This window comes from Tachysurus fulvidraco, chromosome 10 (assembly GCF_022655615.1).
Source record: "Tachysurus fulvidraco isolate hzauxx_2018 chromosome 10, HZAU_PFXX_2.0, whole genome shotgun sequence".
Classification (NCBI taxonomy): domain Eukaryota; kingdom Metazoa; phylum Chordata; class Actinopteri; order Siluriformes; family Bagridae; genus Tachysurus; species Tachysurus fulvidraco.
In genome coordinates, this window is record NC_062527.1 from 11,849,311 (window position 1) to 11,873,867 (window position 24,557).

At 37.3% G+C, this 24,557-nt stretch overlaps 1 protein-coding gene across 5 annotated transcripts in view; it reads left to right on the plus strand.

The window, feature by feature from the left end:
- furinb (furin (paired basic amino acid cleaving enzyme) b) overlaps positions 1-24,557 on the plus strand; it is a 77,657-nt gene that overhangs the window by 45,575 nt on the left and 7,525 nt on the right. For all 5 annotated transcript variants that reach the window (XM_047819419.1, XM_047819418.1, XM_027173171.2 and 2 more), the window contains 11 exons: positions 3,928-4,023; positions 5,825-5,953; positions 6,193-6,269; positions 10,793-10,881; positions 12,339-12,511; positions 15,273-15,485; positions 20,146-20,246; positions 22,850-22,953; positions 23,054-23,171; positions 23,869-24,048; positions 24,273-24,397. In XM_047819419.1, the coding sequence (XP_047675375.1) occupies positions 3,928-4,023; positions 5,825-5,953; positions 6,193-6,269; positions 10,793-10,881; positions 12,339-12,511; positions 15,273-15,485; positions 20,146-20,246; positions 22,850-22,953; positions 23,054-23,171; positions 23,869-24,048; positions 24,273-24,397 (1,405 nt within the window). The remainder of the gene's footprint in view (positions 1-3,927; positions 4,024-5,824; positions 5,954-6,192; positions 6,270-10,792; positions 10,882-12,338; positions 12,512-15,272; positions 15,486-20,145; positions 20,247-22,849; positions 22,954-23,053; positions 23,172-23,868; positions 24,049-24,272; positions 24,398-24,557) is intronic.

Sequence of the window (24,557 nt, forward strand, 5' to 3'; positions counted from 1 at the left end):
ATGCATATTCTGGAGATAAGCTATCAGCGTTTATAGGCAGGAAAACGGTCACATATTTGCCCTTCGGATCAGAGATGATCACCCTATCTATATGCCTCTCTGAGGACACCATTGCTGGTTACTAATAACTGATAGCACCACTGCATGCCTTAAAACTTCAAAACAAGTTACCATCTCTTCATGTAAATTCAAAAATGAAGACCCTTGTAGCCATCATTCATAAATCTTTTTATAAAAAAGACATAATACCACATATTCTTACAGCCTTATTGTACTTATGTAAACTAATGTAGCATGATCCATGAACTTCCCACTCTCTATATAAACACTCCCACTTACAGATTGATTAACTTATAATTCACATTTTTGTCATCTTGACCGCTAAATACTCAACAGAAGGAAAGAAAGTACTGTAATTTGATCTCAAATGACTCTAAGTAATGTACAGTATTTGTTCCCTTAACAGAACATTCATATTATTTGGATAGCACCTCATTTGTTCTCTCGACTCTGCTGAGGCCGCACACACGCATAATGAATTCTCATGAGCCAGATAAAGTACAATAAGTGAAGCTTGACCGACTTGGATAATGTCCAATTATAGGAATGTTTTGCTAAAAATACACAGACCCAATGGTGTTAATCCATAGATATGTCACATAGAATTTATTTGATCTTCAGATTCTGCACCAACCTCCTGAGACAGCAAGATAGTATTTCCAGCAGTGGTCATTGTCTCAGTTTGCTTCTGCACATTTTGTAGAGCTCATTAACACAGTATCCACCAAAAAAAAAAAAAAAAAGCTCATTATGATGCAAAATCAGCACATGAAAAATGACCCATTCATCACAAGGAAAAAGTGACAAAAGAGAACACACTGTGGAAAAGCTGAATTATGGTGTGTTTTATTTCATGCGTATTATAGATAGAATAAGGAAACATGCTCAGCTGTGTGTGTGAGTAAAATATGTCTTTAATGTCATGTACTTCAAATTTACTTCCTTCCTACCTTCAGACAGATGCACATGATTCTAACAGCAGCAGGGTTTTACAAATGTGGGATTTTTTTTAAATGAATTCCTTAAATAAAGGTCACCCACAGCAGAGATTTAGTGCTGTTTCCCCCCCCAATTCAAAGTGTGCATGGTGTGTAGGAGTACGTCTATCATCTCAAGAAACGTATGGTACCAGAATGCAGAATTTTAATTTCCATAGAACATTGAAATGAGGTTAAAGCCTATGCTTTCTCATGAGAAAAGTAGATAAAAGTCAAAGCAGCTAAAAATATTTCAAAGCAAGTGTGACCTGACCTTGTTCACCATCTGCACATTTTAGGATTAATGTAGTGTCTAGTAGCTGAAATATGTATATAAGGCCTGGAAAGATGACTAAGGAAAAAGAGTGTCTCTCTGTCATTGTGGGTCTCTGTGGGTCTGTCTGTCTGTGTGTCTTAGAACGGGTGAAAAATTGCTCTGCAGGAGTACTTAACCTTAACACACATTGACTTCATAATATATTAACAGCCTCCCCATGAGATTAATGCTCGTTCTGAGTGTATGTGTGTGTGTGCATTCAATATAGATGTTTTTGTATTCATACTTTCATACAGATGGAAGGAACAGTAGGGAAATCAACAGCAGTGGTACAATTTGAGTAGGACTGGTACAGTCCATCTTGCTTATTTTTTTTTTTTTTTAATCTTATTAACTAGAGATGTGCCTTCTGCCTAATTATATTATCCAAATATTTATAGGAGTAAGGTTTCCTGTAAGCAGAAGGTGGAAAAGACAGTCATCTTTAATGTGGCATTGTAGAGTATTATACATTTTTAACACATTTTTATACATTTAAACAATGTTTCTCCTGTCGGTGGAGCAACATGTTCTTGTGGTTACAGATATAATTAAATAGCAAATGCACAAGTTTACTTGAATGTCAGCCAACTGTTTGAGCATGTAGCTCTCTTGTATCTGTGCACACTCTGACATGAAAGAAGATTGTGTTGGTGAACATTCTATCTTGCAGAGAACGTGGGAGTAAATATCTCACCAGATTAATTAACATTATGCGATCACAGTGACAACACATATCAATCTGTCATAACAGACATTTGCATATAATATTTAATTATGGGAATTAAAATAGAAATAAAAGCCCCATGCCTGAACAGCAGTTTGTGTAAATTATAAAATGTTGCTGAGCAGATGGGGCATTGCCATGTGCACTTCCAGTGTACGTCACTTCCAGTGTAATTGTGGCTTAATTGGCAAATTCGAACTACTTGATCTATGTCCATTGTATATTGAGACTTTAAAAAGAGTTGTACTAAACAGTCCTGGAAACATATTGTCTCTCTTTGTCATCCTTTACCAAACCAAGGTAAAAAAATATGACAAAGTGCTTTGAACACAAAGAGGAAAAAATGGTTGTTGTATACAGTATAATAACTTAAGTAAAAATACGTTCCCATGTGTGAATCAGTTGAAAGGAGGCGGCCTTAGCATTAGCTAGGGAAGCGTTCTCATGAACAATGAGGAAGAGAGAAACACAATCAGATACACATACACTTTTTTTTTTATCTTTGCAGAACCATTTCTAATGGAGTAATCATGTACAAACGCACATACTGTAGACATCAGTGTCAGGATGACTTTACAGTAAGTCAAGTGTATGTCCATTAAATCATCAATTTTTTTTTCTTTCCATCATTATGCACGTTGTTTACTTTCACTCAGACTTTTTAAAAACTGCTTCCAATTAAATTACACACAGAGACACACAAACACACACATACACACACGCACACATCCCTAAATTATCCCTTTTCTAAGATAAAGACACTGACAGCTCAATTTAACCTACCATTTGCATAGTGGTAGTTGGTGTGCTGCCTCCACTGACTAATAAATTACTATCTCTAAGTCAGCATTATATCGTGCAATTATGCAGCTAAAGCATATGTAATTATGAAAGCTCAGGTCTCTGTCCAGTTTGCCCTTTAAAGCTTACAGGGAATCACATTTCTTTGATTCATGTATAATTTTGTAAAATTCAGAAAATGGTTCTGAAAGATATTAACCGACGGGTGAATGCAGTTAACAAATGTATCCTTATTGTGATATTAGATATATATTGTGACTTTTTCCAAATATACTGTATATATATTTGTTTTTGTTTGTTTGTTTGCGCATTGTACCATATTGTGTACATCAAATGTTTAAAAACAATCCCAATTATGTCTATCCAGGGATTTTTGTAATAACAATTTTTTGTAAAAAAAAATTTGAGAAGAGGCGAAGACTGTGTGAGAATGTGAGGAGAGAGAAACCTGCAAACATGGGAGTGAAAACAAGACACATGGTGACAGAAAAAAGGCCAAGAAATATAAAGCATGTTAGAAAATGGAAAGCTCTGAGACTTGTATCTTTGCTCTTTGAGCTTGAGCAGAATCTCAGACTAAAGAGCAGCAGGACTGGGAAATGTGTCCTGCTGGAGATATTTGTGGTTCTTAATGTTTGTGGTGTATTTGTAGATGTAGTTGTAGGAGGGCCTGTGTATACTTTTAAAGACATCCCCTCTGCTGTTTTAAAATATCTGGTTAACACTAATGGTGTCTCTGCTACCCACAGGACTCTTATTTATTGGAATGTTCCCAGGAACATGATGAAGACTTGGTTAAACCAGTCATACACACACACAATAAAGCTGTCAGATTAAATCAAGTGTGTCGAATAAGTTTTGAATTTAATGGTCTGGGGGGAATTATATGCTTGAGATGAGAATGCAGAGGTAAAGGAAAGTGTAGGTTTCAAAGCACTGCAGGTGTACACTATGTGAACTTGTAAGTGTGTGTTGGTTTCAAAGCACTGCGGGTGTTTGGTATTTGAACTTTTTGGAGGGTGTGTTTACCTTTGATCTCTTTTTAGGTGGTTTGGGCGGAACAGCAGGTTGCCAGGAGGAGGAGGAAGAGGGATATTTACAGCGAGCTGACAGACCCAAGGTTCCCCCAGCAGTGGTACCTAGTAAGTGGATGAGCTTTACTCAGGAGTCTTCTTTTCAGTCATCTGCAATCAGTCAGTGCTAATGAATCCTTTTTTAAACTGCTGTCGCACATATTAACAAGACTGCCAATGGCGTTTGTTTTGGCATGTACAACTGAAACACTCCTAGCGGTTTGTTTGTATTTTAATTGAATTTGTGAGTGGAACACTACCATCTGCCTTAATCTCATTTTGCATTTAAACAAGCTTCTCCAATCACAGTTTGATTGGTGTAATTTAGCCATATTCACTCCTTCCAAATACAATGAGCGAATGGAAAGGTAGAGACTAATAACCAACTTTAACATTTTATTATGTAAAAAGAATTCATGATTGAAAGACGCACATTGTTAATAAGCAATTAGATAATTAACTGGCAAACCTACCGAGAGGACTAGAGATAATCGAATCATATCCTGTACAAGAAGCATGGTTTATTAAAATAGTTCAGCTCTTTCAGCTCAAATCAATTTGCATACAAAACATATGTAGAGTTGCTTTAAAGATGCTGTGTGGTGATAATCCAATGAGTGCTTTGGTAGGAGATTTATATCCAGAGAGGAGAGCAGCCCATTTCAATTATGGACATTGGTGGCTTTGAAGTGCTTTATATAAGGAACAAAAAGAGGCCAGTTATCTAAAATCATGTCAGCAGTTGTCTGTGTATTGTAGTTGCATCCAGTCCTCTATGTTTTTCATTAAAAAAAAAATTTATTTGGCGATGGTATTAAAACAGATCTTCACAACTGAAAGGACAATGGGAAGAAGACAAGAAGTAGGGAATGCTTTGGAAAATTGTTGAAAGTCCATGTTAAATTTCAGTGAAAAAGACAATGAAGAAGAAAGAAAGCTGAAAGAAGTTTGGGTCTCCAGTCAGGTTTGTCATGTATCTGCACGTGTGTGTTTGGTTAACTCAGCACACTGTTTTCCCAGTTGAGTATGTTCATATGTTTTCCTGCACCAGAGTGGCTGACACCTACTGTGTGGGGAAATGGGCTACAGCAACTCAGTGTGTATCTTCTGGCATTTTATAAATTTCTGTTTCTGTTGTTATTTGTCACTTTGCTGTACTGCATTTCAGCCAAGTACTTCTGGTGTTTTGTGTCTGTATATGGATATTTAAGGGAGTATGAGGGATATTTATGACAGTTTAAGACATTACAGAATTTTTTTTTTGTATTTATTACTGTATTACTGTTACCAGTTTTAGTTCAAAACACAGTATTGAGAATAATGGCACATGATGCATTGACATTCATCAGAGGTGTTTTAATCACAAAAAGTAAAAGGTCTTTCAAGCATTATAAATACACATATGCGCATGAACTATTTTGTGCACAAATATTAGATTTGTTTACAGTATATTCACATTTTGGTCATACTTAACTGCAGTGTGATCTTGTTTACAACAAGTAATGTAATGATGATCATTTTTTTTCTGCCAAATAATGGACATTTGTTCAGTGCTGCACCAGAGTATAATAGATCATGATGTAGAAAATCACAGCCATTCCATTTAGGATAGTCACTTCACCAACATCACAAATGTCATAATTAGATACACACTACTGAACTTACTGCTCATACATTATGTTCATTATGTAGGCCCTTTTCTGTCATTGAGATTTAATTTTCCCTCTGGACTTGTATTTGGTTGAGATATGATCGTGTGTGACACCCCAGAGAGAAGCAATATTTTACAGTTTAATCTTTTATGTTAAGTATCCAGGCTTTATTCCCACTAGTCTGATATGAAGTCTGAAGTCTACCTTTAATTTGTCAGTACAACCCGAGTCGGCAAGACCTGCAGGTGAAAGAAGCCTGGGCTCAGGGCTTCACAGGGAGGGGCGTCGTCATTACCATCCTGGATGATGGCATCGAGAAAGATCACCCAGACCTGGTGCAGAATTATGTGAGTATTTTCCTCATATCTCAGAAGTCTCAAAGTCAGTACAGACCCTTAAAAAGTTAGAAACATATTTTAAACTATTGAAACGATATTAAAACTATTTTCAGACTAAAGATTAAGGAAACTTTGTCCATGAAGACGTTTCTGTCTCTTTTAGATTCCGTATTCATGATATGACAGAATGTCTTATAATGAGAACTATAGCTTTCCAGTTCAGGAGTTTTCAGCACATTTCTCCTCAGGATCCAGATGCAAGTTATGATGTGAATGACAGAGATTCTGACCCACAGCCCAGATACACACAACTGAATGACAACAGGTAAAGCCGTCTTCACTTTTCTAGTTAGAGTACGTTTGTGAAGGTTGCAAAGCCAAACACTCACTCACTCACTCACTCACTCACTCATTTTCTACCGCTTTATCCGACAAATCCAAACACTTTGCACACAATATGATGCCATACACCATCATCTGATTTTCTTATATTTAAAAAAAAGTGTAAATTAACTGCAGTTCCGATTGGTTGGCATGTGGAACCACAAAGGTCAGGACATCTTTTACAGTATAATTATATTTTATAGTCTGTGAAAAACCTAAAGCACCTCCAGCAATATGCTGCTATCAATCATTCATGAAAAATTCAGACGGAAGTCTTGCAACCCTGATTCAGCCTGTCCAACTCCTTAAACCCTCCTTCTCCAACATTCTGTTTAACCTGCTGAGATACCCTCAAATTGTCCATGCACTTTGAATGCAGTAATGTTTCAAAACGATTTCTGCTAGGCTTCAAGATCTTATCTATTCTAACATCAAAGACATTTTCTATATTCTTACAAATATTATTGGATTCTTTGCTCTCCCTTTTCCCCTTGACAGTTTTGTCCCCTCATCTTTGATTTCTTTCAGTAGGATGTCCTCGACCATGTCTCTGGGCAAATCCATTGAGGTTAAATTTTCGGTGCTGAAGAATTTTTGTTGTTTACACTGTTAAGCTGCTTATATTTCTTATTCTCATAGAACAGTTAAATTAAAAAAACAATAGTTAAACTGTGATATAAGCTTGTGGACCCTGGGGAACAGAACTCTCCCAGCCATAAGTTTGTGTCAGGACGAAACCCTGACAGAAATGTTAGGGGATTTGACTCAAGTCCCAGACTTTCTGGGCTGTCTGCCAAAGCTGCTTTTCAGGCATTGCCACACATTTTTATTCTTATTTTAAATTCAACACTGGATCGAAGCAGAAAAGAAGCCAAGCAAGCCTATAATGAGTTTGTTAAAAAACACTCCCACGATCTCTCAGGTCTCTAGTCCAGCTGTTATGCCTGGCTTCTGTATGTGCTTGTGTTTGTATGAGAGTGAAAATGACAGAGATAGAGAATCTTGTGTGTTTGCTTTTCATATGGTTGCTGTGTTCTCACCAGATGGACTGCGGAACAGTGAAAGGTGGTTAAAAGATCCTCATGTCAGTAAGACATACTCTTTTCTCTCAGTGATGCAAGAGAAGAAACACAGAGGGGAATAAACAAATCTCAGCTATGCCTATGTCTGTACCACAGCTCACCAGTTTTGAAAAAGCCATCAGGAAACAATGCACCACTCACACACTTCAGCTGTCAACATGATTATACTCTAGTGAATTGATTCAAGTCCATGAAATGAGAGGAAAAATTGTGTTTCTGTCAATAGCAGTAAAGTTGCACAGCTCTTCAACATAGCTGCATAGCCAAAACAGAGAACAAATGGAAGGGCGCTATTACTTCCCACTGAGCCACAAATCCCACTGTGACGAATGCTTTCACCTCCAAATAAGAATTGATGAATATATGTATAAGGACTCTATATTAAAGTGGAGAGTGGAGCCACTTGTTCTGTGACAATCAGCTCATTTTCTAACACATCCTGTATGCAGATTTTTAAGGCATGTCCAAGGCAATATTATCTGTTCTTGTCTTTCCCCATCAGAAATTAATATTACTGAATCCTATGTCTGGTCTGCCTGCCTGCTCTGCCTTGTTTTTATTCTCCACAATGCAGGGTGAATACCAAAGCCCCAAGATACGAGGCACATTTTAGAGATAGACTCTGCAAAGACTGCATCTCTCAATCTACATTCATCAGTCGTACAGCTTTAGAGTTCTATATCTCATCAGCTGTAAGACAGCTTCTTCGCTTGAGTCTGTCTATTAGGCAAGCGGTCTCTGCTCTGGATCTTATCAGTTCTGTGTAGATCAGTGTGTATTCTCCATTAAACAATCCTTCAGGGCAGGCCTGGCAGAAGGACAGTTGTTTTTTGTTGTTGTTTGTTGCTTGCGTGTTTGTTGTTGTTGTTGTTTTGCAGGTCATGTTAAGATGTTCATCTAAAAAAATCTTAATTAAGCTGAAGAGTTGCATCACTCTACTTATACTCCACCTCATGTGACACAAAGCAATCCCTCCAATCTGCCATGGCAGATGCCACAGGCTCCACTTATGTGAGACAGAATCCCCTCTTCTGAGAAGAGTGAAGCATGAATTAGGAATTAAACTGTGACCATGTTTGTAGTGGGAGGAAAGAGTTCACTGTCCTGAAAACACTAAACATGAGCAAACATCTGCACTAGTTGAAGGATTGGATGCAGGACTTTTTTCTCTTTTTTTTTTTGTCTTATTGACATTTTCACTTTCCTTCATGTAGCGTATGTGGGATTTTAAAGCTTGAGGGTTGAGTTTAGCCGCCTGGAAAATGGACTAATCCCTTTAGTCGGTGCATAATCCAGTTCCAATGAATAGCTGAGCAAAGATACCATGCTGTTCTAAACACATGGCCAGACTGTAACACTCACATTCACATCAAGTAGGGCATCTTTTGACTGTAGATCAGTCTTTTATACAATCAATTTTTTAAATTTCAGTTATAGAGAACTATAGAAAACTTCAAGGATGGAGAAAAATAATCTACTGTTCTGCTGCATAAGGTGCCTTACCAATGATTTGGTACTATTCCTTTTTGTTGTCTGGCTTAGAGACAAATAGGCTAACAAGTCCCCTGACGGTCTGCTCACCTCATCATTGTGGTTCACGCCTGAAATTGATGTAAGATAATGAAGAATGGGGTAATTGATTTTGTATAGCTCTATTGTTCTTCCTCTATGACCTTAAGGTACTGGCTTTAACATGATTCAGGATATCTGACACATACACAGCTGAACATCATGTGATTCTTGTTCATTTTTGTCCATGACTAATCATGTTTATTTTTATTGTCAGTCCACGTCATTTCACTGCCTGCTAGTGCTATTCGGTGTCACAATGAACAAAGCTGCTAGCTGAATGCGTAGGAGACTTGCTAGCTTTATCTGTTATGTGATAGGAGTATGTGTCAAGAGTACTGCAATTCTGCATTTATCAGCTACAGCGTGTGAAATGATACAAAGGATACTTGAAAGTGGCAATGAACTGCCAGAGTAGTGGATTTAGTTATGGCCAAAAAAACTGATAGCATTCTCACAATTCTACCTTCATGGTGATTAAATAGCATTAGAAAGTAAACCTTCACCATCGATCATGCTTAAAATGTAATGCAGTGAAGATGCTAGAAATTGACATAACACAGAGCTTTCTGTCTATACCCAGGAGTAATTAATGGCTACTTTCCAAACTCTTTAATTTGGAAGGCTGCTAGTGGGTTGGCCTTGATATGTTTTCATCTTTTAATAGGAGAGTTGTCTATTAATTAGTTTCTTTGTTTGTTTGCTCATTTATTTATTTATTTAGTTTTATTTTTTATTTTTATTTATTTATTTATTTTTTTATTGTGTAGGCTTATAAGAACCCGATACTGTAAAATTGAAGGTAGATTACTAATGATTTGTACTGTTTTTACTTTTATGAATATATCAAAACAACAAAAACAAAACAACCAAAAAAGATATTTATATATATACCTGTATATATATTTTTAGCTAAATATTTTCTGTATGAATCCCATCAGAACATAACAGAAAGATATTGCTAATCTCTCTCAGGCATTACAAAAATGGTAATTTTAAGTGTGCCAACAATTTTGAAAGTGTTTTTCAGAAACAAATGACTATCATTTCTGTGTGTTTGAATGAACACGTTTGAATGAAACCATACTTTTCAGAATGTGATGGACAGACCTCACTATAGATTAAGGCTCTACTCTGGAAATGACTAGCAATATGAGCTGACATGAGCACAGCATTTCCTATTCATGAGCCATTTTACAGCGATGGCCATTTGTCATGATAACTGTCATCTATTACTCCATGAAAGAGCCACATCTTTGTTTCATGAGACCTGACAAGATCTTTCTCTCAGCAGTGCTCTGGTATTTCATGTTTAAATTGAAATATTGTGGATTAAACTTCCAATAGACATTTATTTTCCATAAAATGGGGGGGTGTCTATAGAGCTCACACTTGTAGAACCTTCCTTTTCAGCTCAAGAGCTTCATTCTATATGTTGGAAATTTTGTACCATGAGAGCTCTACAACCAGACCTATATCCAACCCCACCCCCTGCAGATACAACTGTAGTGCTATGGGAACATAAATAAATAAAATAAAATAAATAATCACAGTCATATATTTTATTGGACTTGCGGTCTGATCCAAGCATTAGGATACTAATGCTATTTTATTGGGTTTTTGTTAAATTAATGTCTTGGCATTTGGTATTTATATTATGGATTGAAATTTTAGTTGTAATTTAATTGAATGTGAATTTTATTTCAATTATATTATATTGGGTGTAGATGTGAGACAGTTGGTTAATAAGGTGATATCACATAAATGTATGGATACCTAATAGGCCTCTCTCTCTTTCCCTCTCTTGCTGTAGACATGGGACTCGCTGTGCTGGAGAGGTGGCTGCTGCAGCGAACAATGGTGTCTGTGGTGTAGGTGTAGCCTACAATGCCAAAATTGGGGGTGAGTGCTACAATTTGGGAGTTAGAAATGGAAGATTTAATAATAAACTAAACTAATCTGCCATTTGAGCCTGAGTGTTTTTATGCCAACTGCTGATCCTCAAATCTGACACATTAAATCATAGTTATCTAATTTGCCTCCTGGGAATTTGTTCTACGTGATTTATCACAGTCAGAGATACCAGTACCAACTCAAATCTGAATCATCAGAGTGCTTTATCAATATCAGGAGTGGATATGTAGTTATGTTTTCCAGTTACAGACAAAAAAATTTTGCTAGATCAGAATTCTCTGCCTTTCATTTAAATAGTATGATTCTGGACATTTATGTATCTTTAAACACATAATTAATTGCATTCAGACAGAGAAGGCACTTCTTGTGTGTGTGTGTGTGTGTGCGTGCGTGTGTGCGTGCGTGTGTGTGTGTGTGTGTGTGCGCACCAGGCATCTGCATATATACTGTATGGGCAAAGAGTGTAGATTGTGCTACATTTACCATTCACAGTGCATTTGTGTTTGGGTAAAAAAAGAGCGACTGGGCAGCTGAGTGCATTAGTGTCTCAACCTATGTGACACCAAGGTAACACCAGAGCTGATTTCCATTCACTCTTGATTGTCTTTGTTGCTGAGATTTTAACTGCAAACTTAATGTCAGCATATTCATTTGAGCTGAGAGGAAACTCTCTGTGTGATCCTGAGAGACATCTAATCTACAGTTTTTTCTTCTGTTCTGCTCTTTTGTTCTCTCTCTCTCTTTCTCTCTCACTCTCTCTCTCTCTCTCTCTCTCACTCTCTCTTTCATTAATTCTATTTTAAGCAGGTTTTATAGTGTTCCCCTTTTAACACAACAGCTACTAACAGGGGAGGGTGAGGTCTAGCAAAAGCTTCTTTCACGTTGCCCGCCACTGCATTTTTTCACACTCTTGTTCCTGTAGTATTAGAGTGGAGCTCAACACACTCAGAGGAGAAAGCACTAACTTCTCTCTTCTGCATAAATTTGCTCGCATATGCCTACAATTGTTTCGTGTCAACAGGGGAGACAGTACATTTGCATGTATTTATTAGGCAGGTGATTTTATGCAAAGAGGTTTAGAATTTAGATCAGCAGATTAAAGGTTAAAGGCCTTTCTCAAGGGCCCAACAGTGGCAGTGTTGTGATTTGAACATTTGATGGACTGAAACTTAACCACTGAGCCACCAATACCTTAATGCATAGCAAAATTTCAGCATGTATTTTTAAAAAAAAAGAAAAAGTTGATATAAATGCAGATAATCGTAGTGAAGTTTAAATCAAAAGTATTGCATGACTGAAAAAATGCAGTATACAGTATGATTCATATTCACAGACATGAATTCCTTTGTGGCATATAATGCAAAATAAGACTTCTCTCTCGCACTCTCTTGCTCTTTCGATGTATGTGTGTTCTGTAGTAATTGTGAGCTGTTCTCTCTTGGCAGGTGTGCGCATGTTGGATGGTGAAGTGACAGATGTGGTGGAGGCTCAGTCTCTAAGCATCAACAATCAGCACATAGATATTTACAGTGCCAGCTGGGGCCCAGAGGATGATGGGAAGACAGTGGACGGCCCTGCCAAGCTGGCTAAGGAGGCGTTTCTGCAAGGAGTCACTGAGGTCAGTCTGTAGAATCGCAAGTCAAACTGGTTAAGCTACAATGGAAGCTTACAGGATGCTCCTTGCCACTGTTACCTCACATTTGAATGCCTTACATGTATCAAGAGCTGAGTGATCTGTTCAGATCAGATCTCAGAACAAGAGCATTCAAAAAGAATCCCATTATCACAGAGCTCAGCAGGTCTGCCATACCTAAAGGGATTGCCCACATCTGTGATGATGGGGAAAAAAAATCCTTTGTAAATGATTGTAGGTTGAGGGGGTGTTTTTTTTTTTGTTTTCACACAGCAGACATGCCTCCACTCATCTTCCAAACTGCTTAATTCAAAGATAATTTACACATATGTAAACAACACAGAACTCTGTCAGTTTTTCTTTAATTTCCTTTTTATATTATTTAAAAAGAATCGATCAGCCAAAAACTAAATGACAGAGTGGAGGTCTTCCTTTATACTTCTACTTCTGGAACTATATGGCTACTACAGCCAACAATTGGGGAACTAACATCATGCATGACTTATGCAGTGTTCAGATTCCCTTGGTAGTGGTTACATTTATATATTTTTTGTTCCCTTATATTGGTATAAAATTTCTCATACATTACAAACAAATTGCTATGCAGCTATAAATCTTTGTTTTACGGTTGTGTAGTTTTGCAGATTTACAAGCTGAATAATCACTTCATTTTTTTATATTAAATTAAGTGCACATTGTACCAAAAATTGTTTGGAGATTTTCAGTGGATCCAAGGATTTAACCTTCAGCGAGTGAAATGCAGCTAAGGTAGATTCAGGTCAGATGATTGCAGAACATTCCACTTCTTTGCTTTAAAAGCCTTGGGTGTGTTTCGGTCATTGTCCATCTGCAGTGTGAAGTGCCGTCCAATTAATTTTGTAGGCTTTTATTAAATCAGAGCAGATAATATAGTCTGATGTACTTCAGCCTTCATCCTGCTGCTTTTGTTGGCAGTCACATCAATAACATGAGGGAACCAATTCAACTGGCAGCAATATATGGCCACACCATAAAATGAGGTAGAATACTTCATATCAGGAGCAGTTCCTTCCCTACTCCATGCTCTTTTCTCTACATTGATGTTTGTTTCATTTTCTACACAGAATTATTTTCCAGAGCTCTTTTTTGCAGAGCTTTTTTTTTTTTTTTTAGATTTTCTTCCTGTTTTGAGTCTTTTGGTGTTCCTGAGCTTGCCAATGTGATCCTTTTTGTTATATTTGGCTGTGCACAATGTTGCTATCTCTCTGATTTATTTTTCAGCCTAATGCTAGCTTGATTCATTGTCATCGGCAGCACGTTGAACTTTATTTTTAAGACCTAGGGTTATTCCAAATGAAAATGTCACAATCAACTCTGGACCTTTATCTGCTAAGTAGAATAATAAAAGAATAACACAGACCTGGATAAAAGTGATATATCTACATTCAAATGAAAACAGAATTCTTGAAAGTGACGTGACGTACGGCTAAGTTCGGTGACCCATACTCAGAATTCGTTCTCTGCATTTGACCCATCCAAAGTGCACACACACAGCAGTGAACACACGGCCCGAGACTCGAACCCACAACCTTGGGATTACGAGTCAGACTCTCTAACCATAAGGCGAAAAATTACATTGCATTCTGAAAAATCACGCCTTGTGCTCTGCAATTGGCGGATATCTTGAAGTTCATGCTATTAATGTTCATTATTTAATTATGACTCCAGTATACTGTGTTAGACCCCTAATAACAATAACAAAGACTTTGTAAAAATGTGTGTGCTTCACTGTATATTTGTCTTGGAAACAAAACAAATTTGAAACATAAGCCTTTATAAAATAATTAAATAAATCTGTCAAAATTGTGTGTATGTACACTGAATAGATAATTACTCTGCAATTATGAAACTATTTGTGTACAAATGTTATTGCTTTGCTAATCAATGACAAGAGAAATACAGGCAAGTTAAAAATGAACAATGCTTAATGCAGACCAAAAGTATCCTAGCAACATTAGTTTCCATTAAAAAAATATACATGCATTTGTTTATTCTGTCCATTTCTGTAAATGTCTGTCTCAGGTAAGGTGCTACTTGTCTTCTGCTTCTTTCAGTCCCCAGGGTAACACCATGGACTGCCTCTCTCTCTCTCTCTCTCTCTCTCTCTCTCTCTCTCTCTCTCTCTCTCTCTCTGTCTGTCTGTCTCTGTCTGTCCGTCTGTCTCTCTCAAATTTCTTATTCGATCACTTAAATTTGAATGACATTTCAGTGTTGATTTAACTCGCTGTCTGCTAAATTATTTATATGAAATGGAGGATTTGCAAATAGAAGAGATATTCATGATGTTTTGCACTGCATTCACTTTGTACCTCATACATAATCATAGGAGTTTTGTGTAAACTGTAAGTTCAACACCAAATCTATTCATAGTGAGTGACGGTGAGAAATGATCTGCAAGTAACTAAAGTGTATTATTTCTAAACACTGTTTGGAATGCATCAAATTTGCAATATATGTTTTCTAGACATCTCAAACATTTTCCCTGTTATGTCAATGAGATAAAGAGTTTGGCTAATTTGAATAGATCTTATAATATTTTCTGTTTGTTGCTCAATAATCAATCCAGTGAGGATTTATTTATTGGTGTTTTGTTGTTTTAATTTTTCACACATTGGTTTAATGGAGAATGATGGATTTTTTTGCATGTATGTTTAGTAAAGTAATGTGTGTGAGTGGGTGTGTGTGTGGGTGTGTGTGTGTGTCATAGGGTCGAGGCGGTCTGGGCTCTATTTTTGTGTGGGCCTCAGGAAACGGTGGCCGGGAGAAGGACAGCTGTAACTGTGATGGCTACACCAACAGCATCTACACACTGTCCATTAGCAGCACGACTCAGTATGGCAATGTGCCGTGGTATAGCGAGGCCTGCTCCTCCACACTCGCTACCACCTACAGCAGTGGGAACCTCAATGAGAAACAGATTGTAAGCATCGCACACATTCCTGCTACATTTTTTGGCTGAAACTCAATTTCAAGCCACACTAAGCTAAAAACAGAAAACTAAAACCCTAAATGTCACAGTTTATTATTAGCATTATTAGTTTGTCATTATGTAATAGCTTATAACTAACTTATGATGAGTTTTTATTTTATTACAAAAAGATGTAACTAGGACTAAAAGCAGTATATCTTATTTCACACACAATGTATTTTAAATTAAATTTTTTTTTTTTTGTATATATTCAATGAGTACAACTAGATTTGTAAAGTTCGTCACAACAAACTTTGATGTTGGCTTTGATGAAGCAAGTAAATGGCCGCTGCTAGGATGCCAATACCTTTGGAGGCAAGCGGATATGAGCATGTGACGTCATCCGAATACCCGTGGCACAATTACCCTCATTGTCCTGAGTATTTTAATGTCAATGTTGTGGAAATTTTTTGGTTTTGCTAATTTTGAGGGCGGGGCTGCACGTGACATCACGTGACGTGACCAGAATACACGTGAGGCAGTTCCCTTCATTGTGCTGAGTGTTTTGATATGTCATGTGTGCATGTTGTGCAAATTTTTTATTTTCACGTGACATACATAACGTGTCAATACTGCAGTCATTATGGGATTCTACTTATTATTATACTGCATAGAACAGTACATGCAATTCTTAATGCTGAATGAATAACATAGATAGATAGATAGATAGATAGATAGATAGATAGATAGATAGATAGATAGATAGATAGATAGATAGATAGATAGATAGATAGATAGATAGATAGATAGATAGATAGATAGATAGAGGGGGCCAATACTTTTGGAGTTGATAGTTACATGTATTGAGAGTCTTCTTTACATCTCCAGTGACTAGGAGAACACAGAAGAGAAGCGGTGCCTGAGCTCTGCGCACACTGTGTGTGTGAGAGCATAAAGGAATTTTAATTCCCCATTCAAGTCTATGGAAGTTTTTGGGATATTCAATCGTTGAATTGAACCGAAAGTTCTGTTGGTACCCCGAAATAAAACTTCGTCCGGAGTAAGGTCCTAAAGGAGCTGGTCGAGTTGGGTGTAAATCACTCTAAAACTTGCCGAGTTATAAACCTAAAAAAAGTTTATAATGGGAGTCTATGGGAAAAGGGCCATTTCGAGCTTCCGTACCAGGAATGCCGGAATTCCGATCGCTTAGAAAAGTAATAAACTTCAACTTCAGACAACAAACTTCAGACCAGAGTCTACGACATATCCGAATTTGGTGCATGTGTCTTCAAAGCTCTAGTAGGAGTAGCAATTAATAAAAGGTTGGCTAATAAAAATAACTCCAGTCCAGTCCAATGTGAGTGGACATTAAGTTTTTAAATGCAAAGAACATTATACAAGGAATAATTTATATTTCTTTTTTTAATTAGCAGTAGTATGTAAACTATACATTTACCGGAGGCAGTCAGAAATAAATCAGCTTATTCACTCATGACAGCATCCCAATATCTGAAATTATGCAGATACAGTTCAAGAGCCTCACTTAATGTTCACATCAAACATCAGAATGGGGAAATTCAGGAAAACCAGTGAGCACCAGTTTTGCCAGCCATTCAGAATATAATGGGCAGACAGGAGGGTTACAGTAACTTATCAGTCTTTGAGGTGCTTTGGCTACAATAGCAGAATACCACAAAGGTTCCCACTCCTGTCGGCTACGAAGAGGAGTCTGAGACTAGTGGGCGCAGAATCACGCAGACTGAAGAGCTGAAGACTAGAAAGACTTTGAGTGGCCAAGTTATTGTAGAGTCCTTGTCAGCTTGAATCGGTCTATTATTCTACTTTGACTCCTCTCATCAACAATGCATTTATCCCTGGATACTTCTTGTGTGAAAGAGAAGTCTTCTGAGAACCCGACAATGTGCCAACAATTATGCCACTGTCAAAATCACCCAGGATCACAATTCTTCCCCTTTCTAATGTCTGAAATGAACATTAAATAACACTCTGCATGATTTGTCTGATTATAAAATTGAGCAGGTTTACCAGTTTTCCTATTAAACTGTCAGGTGTGTTTGTGTGTTTGCTTGTTTATAGCCCATCAGTTCAAATAGACTATATGGTGTGGTATGATGTATAAGTCTTTAGTTTAATGATTTTTGTGTTACTAAATACTTGCCAATACCAGCCACACACCCTTATTCATAGTTCAAGTATCAGCTGACCTTCAGAAAATTCTGTTATAATAATAACATGCACACAGCAGGCCAACTTAATCTCATACATATAAATGAGTACAGACAGTTTTCATTCTTGTAAACAGTGCTCTAGGGGCCATGTCTCTGGTGGACAAAGCTTTACTGGAGCATGTCTCTCTACACATTTGTGCCTATTGTGTGATTTGTATCTCATCACATTGCTGCCATCTCACTCATTTGTTCACACAGACTTCTATTAAGATAGCTAGTTTGATTACAGGTAAATTACACTTGAATATTTATTCATTTATTTACATTGATTCGTAGCCTTTTATATATCTATATATACACAACATACAGCCTCACATGCAAACACAATAAACGCTCATTAACGCCTGTTCCCCAAGTGGATCAGCACGTCTGAAAAATGAACAGATGCTAGCGTTCTTGTACAGTTATGACGAGGGTTTCTTTGTTTTACACAAGGACGATAGGTAACAGCTGGTACATCTTGTGGTGAAATAGAATGTGAGACAAGGCGAGAGAAATTATTCCAATACCTGCATTTCTGCATGCTCTCGCAAGCTGTACAGTGAAATATCGCATAGCCTCAAGGGATTAATCTTCCACTGGTCATATAAAAAAACATGCTCAGGAATTTGTTAGGTACACTGAAGGCAGGACATTTTTGCCTTCTATGTCACAAAATACACAAGATAAAGATAGATAAGGGTAGAGAACGAGAGTCAGTGTAGAACTGTGTTTAATGGTGGTAGTGATGACAAATGGGGCAAAGATCTACAAACAAGATCGGAGTGCAATGCCAGCATATATGTAGTATATATTTGGTAGGGTGCTCTTTTTTCTTCCAGAAGTGTCTGGTGTGTTGTCACACCACACCGACTTATAACTAATTTAGGCACAGCCTTTAAAGTTAATTAAATCCCTTAAGCCTAAGCTGAAATGCACATTACATTTGTGGATAGGCTTTACAGTTTCAACAATGTAGTCTGATAAGCCTTTTAAACCTTCCATGCTACTTGTTGAGGTGCTCACCATATTCTTCTGCCTGAGGGACAATCGCCTAATTCTCTATGATTTACCAGTAATTATATGTGCCAGTGAGAGTGATTGTGAATTCTGGAGATGAGCATTTCTCTCTCTCTCTATTTTTTTCTCTCGCCTCATTTGTCCCCAGCACTGGAGAAGCAGTCGGTTACAAACAGCTCATTTGAAATTGTGGACTGGGTCCCTATCTGCATGCTTTTGGCATTGATAACATTTTGCTCTTCCCCTTGGCCCTTCCATTTTGTTAAGGTGTCAGGGTTAGTCCAGATTCTGTCTGATGGCTGAAAGCTATTTATTTAGTGCTGTTTGGGAGTGTGCTTGTTTGTTTGTCTGCATGTGTGTGAGTGCTAATGCATGTTTGTGTACACATACAAAGTGTATGTACTGCCTCAACTATTTAGTACACCCATCCTGTGCTTACAAATGTGTACATTATCTGTCTTTTTGTAATGCATACCAAGTGCATTTTGCTATACACAAGTTGTCTGCCTCATCCATCAATGGATTATCAGAGCAGCAGTAGCAGTGACATGTAGTGACATGTGTATGTACTGTATGTGCAAAGTATCAATTTGCAGTTTCCTCAAAATTTTTATTTATTTATTTTTAAAAAAGGATGGAATAAATTATTTGTCTCTTTCATATTTATTACATCTGCAAATATATTTTCTGTGCCATTATTTCTGTTGCCATTTCAATATATCAGAAGGAAAATAGATCAAATGTGATCAAATCTAAGCGGAGTCACTCTGTGTGATCACTGAACTGATGCTGATAGACTGCATAAATCTACAGTCTGGGCTACAAAGTAAAACAGCCCTAGCATCACTTCTTCAAACCATTCTGTGCATTTGTTGTTGTTTTTTATGGTTATTGTTGATGTGGTTTTGATTGATTGAAAGTAATCCACCTTAAGGGCATTTTTCTACAGCAAGTAAGCTGGTGTGAATGCAAACAATGAGATTACATTTTTGAAAGTCAGTATGTTATTCAGTTTAGAGCCAATACTGATAGGTGTATTTAATACCATGGCAATTGAGTGTATGTGTGTGGGTCTGTTACTGTATGCTGATTCTGATGGTAGTGTTGCCTGGGGCTGGACCATGTTCTATCCCAGACTGTAGGAGAATGCCAGGACTGCCCCAGGTCTCAGAGGCCCTAATTAAACTCATGCTCAGTCAGCCATGATGATGGCAGTGCCATCTTATTAATCTTTGGGACAGCCGGATGTCCCAACAGTAGTGGGTGAACGAGGGACAGAGGTTTCACCGGACGCCAGCTTTGTCAAATGTGTCAACGAGCCAGGCTCTCGGCTGTGGCTGCTGTTCTGCCATTTTTCATTTCTGTACACTTTCAGTAACTTTCATAATATCTAATTTCTCACTGTGTGTGTGTGTGTGTTGTAGGTGACAACCGATCTAAGGAAGAAGTGCACGGACTCACACACTGGCACGTCTGCTTCAGCCCCTCTGGCTGCAGGCATTATTGCTCTTGCCCTGGAAGCTAAGTTAGTGATGCAACCGCCAACACGTGCACACTTGCACCCACACACCTACTTAGAGAACACACATTGGCAGACATGTCGTATATATACAACAAAGACCAGTTTTAAACAAACCTGCATTAACTCACATGTATCAGTTTAAAACACTCATATTCATAAGCACCCCCACCCTGACAAAACACATATAAACACAGTGTTTATCAACAGTGAACAGTCATCACTTGTACATCACATCACCCATGGAACCAGTACACCACTTTTTCTTTCATCATTTTGTCATTTTATTAAACATGTTTATTCGATTCATATTCTTTGATTACTCACCCAGACAGGATAGAGGTTTCAAATATGACATCCATCAAAATAAGCAAAAATGATTTGCATTACAGAAAATATCTATATTTTAAAGAAATAATGTCTTTGTCCTAACAAAAACATATTCAATAAAATAATTTGTAAAATAACAACAAAAACAAAATTATAATAATAATAATAATAATAATAATAATAATAATAATAATAATAATAATAATAATAATAATAATAATAGTAATAATAATAATAATAATAATAATAGCCCTAACCCTCTCTTTACCATGCACCCTCTGAGTCTTTAGCATGGCTCTACTGGACTCACAAGACAAAAGAAATACATGCATCAAGACTCTTCTTTTTCCTGACATACTATGCTAACCTCATTAGCATGGTTATGGGCATCATGGTACTCTTAGATAGCATGAGTTTATAAGCCATAAGGGCATTGTTTGCTTGGACTGCCCTGTAAATGTAACATAAATTCATTGTGAATAAATGTGATGTATATTCATTTTGTCATCTGTTCCCATGGGACAACTTTCAACACAAAAGAGACACATGGTTGTTAACCTGCAAATGGAAATAATCATTTAAAAAAAAGTTCATATCCCTTTAAACACTAACAAATGTTTCACAAAACATCCCCAAAATGTCAGAGATTTAGAAGTACTCAGTTTAGCTGATTCTTGTGGTTGTCAAGTTTCAAAAACACAAAAACAAGCTGTTTGGAATCATTGCAAGGAAGAAGCACTTTCTGGGAGCATTTATCTGGTCATGTCCACCCTCAGCATGTTTGGTAACAAAAATGGGACTGCATACAAGGAAAAGCATCCCAGTGTTATATAAGGAGGTGGATTGGGCAAATTGACAAGTTAAGGTCACATGCATAAATTTTGTTTGTCACAAAATATTAATAAGTGCTTTTGAAACCAGTGTTTTGTGGGAACAATATTTTGATAGAGGGTGACATTAATTCATGAAGTGTTTTATGGAAAACAAGTACATTATATCACTATATTCCTAACAATAGATACATTCTTAAACTGAAGCAATATATAGTTTTAAGCAACAAATATTAGCCTATAATATATTATAACGACCATTAGTTAATTAGCTAGTCGATATGTCAGTAGATTGTTTAATTCATTGACGAACAAGACACATTATTATGATTTAAATATGATTAATAGTCTTAACACAATGCACTTTTACAAGTTTGATGTATCCTCTATGAAACATGATTGAGAGTTGAGCACAGAAGAATAGAGTTGTTTGGCAGTTTTAGCTGAGTAAGGAGTCTCAGAGGAACTCTGTGGCATCGTCATAATAGCAAGTCATCAGTCATCATCCTCAATTATGAGCCCTCACAGAGTCATGCAATAGTATTTGCTTCCACACTGAAGAGTGCCAATAAGACCTTGAAATATTACCAATCAGCAAATTGCGTTATTTTGTTCCCCGGTGAAGGAGATATGGGTGTATCCACAGACGTACAGAATCATTTAAGGCTGAAGATCACTGATAGGCATGCTCCATCCAGACAGTGTGAAACAATGGAGGTTGTGTAGAAAACAGTGTGGAGCTTTTTTGTTTCAGTCCCTGCCATTTGGGGAAGTAAACCCCTTTTCTGTTGAATGCTTTGATTATATTTGCCCGAGGTGCCTTGCATTTTCTCTCTCTCCAGCTCGCTCACCATTTTTCTCCCTATTAAATCTCCAGGTGGTGTTTATGATGATGTTTAGTTGAAGGTGACTTTAGATCCTGTTTCTGTGTGGAGAGGTGGAGGCTGTTTATTTTCCCTGAATGTCCTGTGTGCTGCATTGCCCAGTCATCTCTAGGTCAACCTAAATTACATCCATGACAAATTCAAATCCAAGGTCATTTAGCAAAGTGGTTTACTTCATGACACAAGCTGATTAACTTGACCTTCACTCTGGATTTGTGAACAAAAAAAGATTCTTAAGCAACATTTAAGTTTAGCAGCACTGCTTGATGTTTATGTGCCTCTGTGCAGACTGCTCATGCTTACTTAGCCACATGTAGTGTCATGCAGTGCACCATCTATTCATATTAACAAATGCATTCAACGAGCCAAGACAAACTCTTCAGGCTTTAGGAGATTTTGCCAAAATGCATTAATGTAGATCTTTTATAGTTAATTATTTGTGATTTTGACTTACATTTGGCTTAATAATAAACACACAATTAAAATAACTATGAATTTTTAATTAGTACATTATTCTGCTGCTGATTTACAATACCTGTTATGTTTATATCCCTTTCTAATGTAGTAAGAATTTGACCTGGAGGGACATGCAACACCTGGTGATTAGAGCAGCTCGTCCCGCCCACCTCATTACAAACGATTGGAGGACCAATGGCGTTGGCCGCTTGGGTAATAAACAGATGTTGTCATCCAGTTGGAAACTGGAAGCAGCTGCATGGCTCAAATTTACTTTGCTGATTTCATGTCTCTATCTCGTTCTCTCTCTCAGTGAGTCACTCATATGGCTATGGTCTGCTAGACGCAAGTGCTATGGTGGCATTGGCCCAGAACTGGACCAGCGTGGGGCCACAACACAAGTGTGTTATCGACATGCTTTCTGAGCCCAGGTACAATAGGTGAAAAAAACGTGCCTAAAAGAGGTTAAATGCCTGTGTCTGTGAAATTTAGAAAATGATTTTGCTTATTTTACTGAGATGTGGAAACTTCAGCTCTTTCATGAAGCTAAACAAAAACCGTTGTGCTCTTGCCAGATAATGTATTCTGTGCTTTGGATTATGCCTTTTATATTCCTATCCCTTCTAAAAATGTAATTTGTTTCACACATTTGCTTAGTGCTTTAACAAACAAAACACATTGCAAACAATGTAAAATTGCTCTTGAGCTGGGTGAAATTTTAATGTGGCTTAAAATCTATTTACTGTCAAACGTTCAATGCCACAATTTAAGTTTGTATTGGGAATATACTGCAAAATGTTCAGTGTGATGCAGTGGTTTAATAACATATTTTAAAGTGCACACTTTGAATTTAGATTTGTTTTCAGCATTTTTGCCAGTATTTTTTTTTTTAGAATCAATTCAATTCAAGGCCTTCCTGCTTAAATGACCTCAGTCCATTCAACTATGCACATTATATGAGTCATATCTAAGTGCGAGGACAGCTAAAAGATGTGCAGCATTGGATTAAATTATATTTAAACCATTGTTTTCTTGACAGAATTGGTCTATTGAATACGTCCATGCCACGTCTTATAGAATGTACTTATGCTGAATGACTCATGCTGGTGTCATGCTGTTGTGTTGTAGGGATGTGAGAAATCATCTGGTGTTCAGTAAGAGTGTGGATGCCTGTTTAGGACAGACTGATTTTGTAAGTTCACTGGAGCATGTGCAGGCCAGACTCTCACTGTCATATACACACAGAGGGAACCTGGCCATCCACCTCTTCAGCCCTCTGGGGACCCGTTCCACACTGCTGGCTCCCAGGTAGCCCCACAAATTTCACAATAACTTAAAGTTAAATAAGGCAATATATATTTTAGCTGTTTATACATTTCATCATGTATTCGTTAATTACTCTTGCTTGATTACTCTCTCAGGCAGAATAGATGTTTTGAGATACACAACTGTAATAAATGTTAAATCGCTTTAGAACAAGATTGTTTGCCTATGCCTTTTTGTGTGTGTGTGTGTGTGTGCACGCATCTTAGGCCCCAGGACAACTCGCCAGAGGGTTTCAATGACTGGGCCTTCATGACAACACACGCGTGGGATGAGGACCCACAAGGAGAGTGGACACTGGAAATAGAGAATGTGGCTGGGCTTAATGATTATGGTGAAATTCAAATTATAGTTATTTTAAACATTGTCATTCCATGGATTTCAAAAATGTGATTTGTTAAGAGATGATTCGTATTCAAGATTTGGGGAGATCTCATCTGTTATCAACTTTCATTTGGACTAAAATTTCTGTTTTCTGTCATTCAAAAATGTAT